Raw genomic sequence first — 6,269 nt, 5'->3', positions numbered from 1 at the left:
AAAGGTAATTATATTAATTATTATTGGTGCTTAGACAAAATATAAAAAGATATTTATAATAAAATACTATTCTAGAGCCTAGGAAAATAGCAGTGTATCAGACACTGATTAAAAAATTTTGTATCTCATCTAAAAGAAAGAGTACACAGGGACAAACTGGAGACATCCTGACAAGTTTAAATCATCTAGCCCTTTCAGAGAGTTGTATCTAAAGAATATCTCTGGGAGGCCAGAGGGGTAAGAGAAAGGAATAAGGTTAAGAGTCAGGGTTATTTCTCCAATAGTTGTGTGTTGTCAGTTTCTCCTAAAGCATGTATAGTATCTCTGACATGACTGATTATAATTTATACCTGTAGTGTTTCATAGCCGTTCAGGGACGCCAAATATGTAATCATAGTGGCTCTCTGAAGGCACCAGTTCTGTAGGGATTGGGCATTTACTGTGACAATTATCAATTGTAGCAGTAAATCACAAAGTTGATTCTTTTGATGGCTTTAGAATCCAACCATGCGACATAACTCAAACAACGCACACACACAGGTACTGATACACGAGGATACATTTATTAATACATAGAATATGCATATAAACCTAACAGATCTTATCGAGAGGGTTATCAGAATACAAAAGGTATATATTCAATCAGTTACGAAGTGTTACACATATCAAGAGGACATACGTTCAGTATATCATTCATTAAGACCGTTTCGTAAATGAACTTGGTTATAACTTCTACATTAGATACTCAAAACAAGTACATAACTCTTAGGAATTAAATTGATATCAACTGGTTGGGATAACAATTGAATTCTCGAGCTGTAATGCATTGAAGTTGAATACTCATCCAATTTCTGGGGATTCAGATCTCCTGCGGGCACAAAGAAACAGTTGCAGGCTGTTGCTGTCCAATCCGCGCTCTCTGGCTGTGTGCCAGGCTGTGCTGTGCGGCTTGCGACGGTGCGCTGCTGATGCTCACTGTCCGGCTAGTTAGTGTTGGCTTTAACTAGCAAAGTTTGTGCACAGGAGAAAAGATGACTGTGGATCCCAGCAAGTCAGGAAGAGGACCGGTTCGTTCCTGATGAAGAGCTAGTTCTGAATAGTGATTCAGCTGTCCACAGTTCTGACCTGTTCACGAGGCCTGCTGCTGGTTACTCTCTGGCAACCTCCACTCTAGACTCTTAGAACAAAGGAAAGTTCTGGCACTCGGACACACTGGCCGTTCCGTGGTTGTCCGGGCTGAGTCTCGGGATGGTCAGGAGGCGCGCTGCGAGAATGTCCTGCCCTTGGGAGCCTTCTGCTCCTGGGCCGTCCTGCCCTGGAATTCTCCTTTGAATTCCCTTTAGAACAGTCCACAGAATCCTCTCCAGAATCTTACTGAATCTCCCGAATCTCCAGGCCTGTGTTGCCTGTTTTTACCTGGAGGAACTTCAGCTCGTTGATTGGCTGAAAGTTCCATGGGCATCAGAGTCCCACGTGGGTTACTCAGCCCTACCAGTCCCTGATTGGTTGATCAAGGTGAGATATGAGTCACTTACTCTTGACACTTAGGAATGCAGTCCAGATGTCCATCTGGCACTCCCTAGACAGATAGGCGCCAATGGATGACCATTGATCATGATAGCCAGACTTAGCTAAGTGCATCCCCCTTTGGGAGCTGTCCTAGGAAACCTTAAATCACCCTGCACTAATGGTCTCTCTGTGGCTGATCCACAGAGATGAACAGAGAAATGGGGCCTCATTTGGGAAGCTCAGAAACACTTAATTCTGCCTTATTATTAAGCCTCGCCGCTACATACCTTTAGTGACTCATCATAAAGCTGAATGTATTCCTATTAAACACAAGAAAACAAAAGTGTTTGCCTCCCTAATTATCAAGTTCTGATCTTAATTTTCTCTCCTACAGACCACTTCTTGCATGTTTGTTATAGTATGATCTCCACTCTCTTCTTACTGTCTATATTAGATCCCTGATGCTGCCTCTATCTGTAGAAAGATATAGTGGTGCAGCACCTTATTTTTATCAAGCTGTTTTCTAACCTGGCCATTCTCCAACCTTCACACAACTATTCTTTTAAATGGGAAAGGGAATGGTGTGATCTTAATGTCTCAAAACTGTACACCTGTACTCTTATTCTACATGTGTTGGCAACAGTTATTCTCTTATTTGTACAGTATTGTCTAAAATATATTATTTATACTTTTATCTGCAAAAACTGAAGTTATATTTTAAAGATTACAGAGGTATCTCGGTGATACCTCACATACATTTGGGGTTTATACAGGGTCATTCCTAGGGCTTGGCAAATTGAAGCCCATGACTTAATGCGACCACCCTTTTGTGGGCCTGTAGAAATAGGTGATAAATAGACTATTAATAATCAATGATCAGAAATTGAAATCATTATTTGATAATAGCATAATACTGTATATTAGAATGAACCAGTCACACAGATGTTTAGAAATACGATTTACTGTACATTAGTATTGTACATAACAAAATGAAAACAAGGCAAATAATAAGATGGCTTGTAATAATATTTGAATATGTGGTTTTCAGTTCTGGCTATTATAATGTAATATTGCTCGATTAATATATATATATGTTAAATATAACATATAATTAATATATATATATGTTAAATATAAGAACAAACAAGACTGTATTTCTTCTTTCTAAGGTTCAGAGTGGAATTAATTGTTACTTGCTCTTGTGGTCTGGGATCTGTCAGGAGATTAACTATTTGGGTGAAAATGTATTTTTATCCACAGAACATTCTATTTTTGATTCGTTTTCCCAACAATTTAAAACACGATAATACATATGTAAACAAGAAATGTATCACCCATAACAATAAATATGTTGTAATTTACCTGTAACATTCACTGAGCAAAAATGCCACATGCATTGAATGATAATGTAATTACACATCTAAGTATTTTGCAGTGATTGTGAGGAATTATCTAAATAATACTTGTCCATTCTTCAATGATTCAGAGATTGAAAGATATTGTCAGGACTTAATTTTAGACATTGGAGGTCTTCAATCCTGAGTTTAGTGTGTTGTGGTCACAGAGTTTTTTTAATTTGGTAGAAATTGAGCTTTGAATCTGAAGTACCTTTGAGCTGCTGCCTTGATTTTTTCATTCCTTAAGCTGTAAATGATGGGGTTAACCAATGGGACAAGGAAGTAGTTCAGTCCACCAATGAAGATGCGTCCATCAGGAGAGATACTCTCCACTCTCAGACCAATATACACCACAGCAGTGGACACATAGTACAGAAAGACCACCATCATGTGTGAAGAGCACATAGAGAAAGCTTTTTTACGGCTCTCTACAGTTTTCATTTTTATCACTGACCATAAAATTCTACAGTAGGACCACAGGACAAACAGGAAAGTAACATAAATCACAATCATGGCAAGTAGCAGAGCGAAGTTCACTTGTACTGTAATGTCACCACAGGCTAAGGACATTACAGTGGGGTAATCACAGAAACAATGAAGAATATAGTTGGAGCCACAGAATGGTAGATGAGATGCCAATACTACAGAGACAAGAGGTACCAAGAAACCACTCACCCAAACTGTGGCCATTATTGTAAGACAGACCTTTGTGTTGATGATGTTATTGTAATGCAGTGGTTTCACTACAGCAATATATCTGTCGTAAGCCATAACTGCTACAAGAAATTCTTCTGTAGCCCCAACTGAGATAATAAAGTACATCTGTGCAAAACAGCCTGTGAGGGAGATGGTCCTATCAATGTTCAGAAATACTACTAGCATCTTGGGTATGAGTGACACTGTTGTCAAAATATCTAAGAAAGCTAAATTCCACAAGAAGAAATACATGGGCATGTGTAGTCGGTGGTCCAGGGCAACTAACACCACTATTAGGAGATTGCCAATGAATGTGGCCAGGAAGAGGATGAGGAAGAAGATAAAGAGGGCAGTGTAGTGTTCCTGTAGGCCAGGAACTCCTACAATGATGAACTCAGAATGATGGGTAATATTGGAGCCATCCATGGTTGGGAATCTCACAAGGTCTAGGGAGACAAAAATAACTATCTTTATTTTATTTAAGTATTCACCATCATAATAAAAAAAAACAAAGCTTTAAAAACACACACACAAACATTTCCTATCAATTAATACATGAAACATGAAATAAACAGGTAGAGTATAAAATAAGTTTAAAACTACTGACACACCTTGAGTAGAGAGATCATTCTAGGACCAGAGCAATAAGCATGATCTAATTTTTGAAGCCCACAAAAACAAATTGTATTGTGTATTTTGTCTCGACCTTTCCCATCCCATGGCACACCTACTGAATATTAATAAAAAACAAATGGCACCCACTGGCTTCTTCCTGCCAAATACATATTCAAGTCACTGGGACAAACACATTATTATTCATATAAAAAATAAAGCCTATTTAAATGCTTAATCTGATTTTGAGTGCATAGTTGCCTCCATGATAAAACATGAAGCCGTTTCTCAACTGCAGACTCTCTGTTGTAATTTATGTACACAGAGCATGGCCTCTGTCTCATGTGTGTATACCAACACTTCAGTTACTCTAGAAAAGGAATCTATGTTATTTGTTTTTCGTTTTTTTAATATTTCCAAATTTTGGTGACACATTTGTTAATGTTTGTAGACACAACAGTTGCAAAATGCTGGAATACAGACACAATTAATATGCATTACACTACTGTTAAACATACATTATAAAGTGCCTTGTAAAAATACTCACACTCCTACAAGGTTTCCTTATTCTGTTACAGTCTGAGCGGCCATCATGACACTTTCGAATTTGATGTTATGTTTTCTTTATATTAGAATCAGCTTCATACTGGTGAAGTTAAAAATACTGGAAGTAATGCATTCTTCAATAAAGTAGAAGATTCTCAACTGCCTAAGATTTTAGCCCATTTTCTACGACAACCCTGAATCAGTCCAAATGCACAAAAAAATACTGAAAGGTCAGAAAATCAGTGCAATGGTTACTATCTGTGTTTAATTAAAATGGCTTAACTGGTTTCATAATAAATGCATGTTTATTCAGATCAGTGTTAATTTAGTCACCATTTTTTGATGTAGTCACCATCTTAGTCAAGTTGATTAAAATGTGTTTTAGCTATAGTCGCATTTTAGTCGTACACTTTTAATCTAGTCGACTAAATATTGAATATAATTACTCAGTTTTGCAGTTTTAATAAGGTCACATTTTAGTCATGCAGTTTAATTTAGTTATTAAATAACATAAATGTATAGAAGTTTTAGTTTTATTTATTTTAAGTCTAAAATTCCTTTAATTCTTTTAATCTTTTAATTTAACATTTATCTTACTTATTCAGTTTATTTGGAAAATTAAAGAAATTAAGTTTAGTCCTTTTCTTAATGTACACTGTTCTAACTGGATAGGCTTATGAGTGTGTGGAAACTTTTAGGTTCTAATTATCATGTTAAGCACGGAACAAGTGCATAAAAACTAATTAGGAACCTTAACTGTTACTATGAGAAAATATTCCACACATGTAAGAACATTCTATCAAAAAGCATAATTCTTTGTTGCACAATTTATAGTACTGTATATTGATCTTCAGAGAAGTCAAAGTTCAAATTCAATAAATAATTGTGCAATAAAGGGCAAATAATAATCTTATACAGAAATTGTATAAGAAAATATATTTATTAAGAATAATTCACTGTTAATAATAACTAATTGCCTCTATATAAGGTTTTTTTCAGTACTTTAAGTGATGTTATTATTCATTTTATTAATAGAGGCCACAAGGTAATTACTGCACTAGTTAAAATATTCAAACTGGACAGGCAGCAAACAGGACAAGCAATACATACATTCTTCAACTCACTGATATATTATTATTAATAATTAGCACTTTCAATGCCATATTATTTCAGTTGAAATACTACTATAATTTAAGAGCTATATAGGTGCTAAAGATGTTGTGCTTGCATCATGTTATCAAAGTGACATGCCTGTGTTTCAGGTCTGTCACAACACTTTTCACTTTGCAAACATTCTTCTGATAAAATGTTGGAACTATGATATTTTCTAAGTTAGTTAAACAGCAAGATACACAATCAAATTAAATCCAATTAAAAAAACATTATTTTCTAAACACAATAACAAGCTGTGAAATGTTCAGCACATAAAAAGGAATTTACGCTGTCATTTTAACATTTTCAAAATAAAATATGATCAAATTGAAGTCACAATTTATTTCTGACAGAGTG

General features: G+C 35.7%; 1 protein-coding gene across 1 annotated transcript; it reads right to left on the bottom strand.

Moving 5' to 3' along the window:
- Window positions 1–3,080: 3,080 nt before the first annotated feature.
- LOC148836420 (olfactory receptor 6N1-like) lies at window positions 3,081–4,028 on the bottom strand. The gene has a single exon (XM_088914180.1). The coding sequence runs from the start codon at window positions 4,026–4,028 to the stop codon at window positions 3,081–3,083; it is 948 nt and encodes a 315-aa protein (XP_088770306.1).
- Window positions 4,029–6,269: the final 2,241 nt, after the last annotated feature.

Source organism: Atractosteus spatula, chromosome 4, assembly GCF_055471065.1.
Source record: "Atractosteus spatula isolate fAtrSpa1 chromosome 4, fAtrSpa1.hap1, whole genome shotgun sequence".
NCBI classification, from domain to species: domain Eukaryota; kingdom Metazoa; phylum Chordata; class Actinopteri; order Semionotiformes; family Lepisosteidae; genus Atractosteus; species Atractosteus spatula.
The sequence above is the reverse complement of the archived record's forward strand: the minus strand, read 5'-3'. Positions and strand labels throughout refer to the sequence as shown.

Bases quoted from the DNA above. Each gene is read 5' to 3' on its own strand.
- LOC148836420 (XM_088914180.1), bottom strand. From the start codon at position 4,028: ATGGATGGCTCCAATATTACCCATCATTCTGAGTTCATCATTGTAGGA.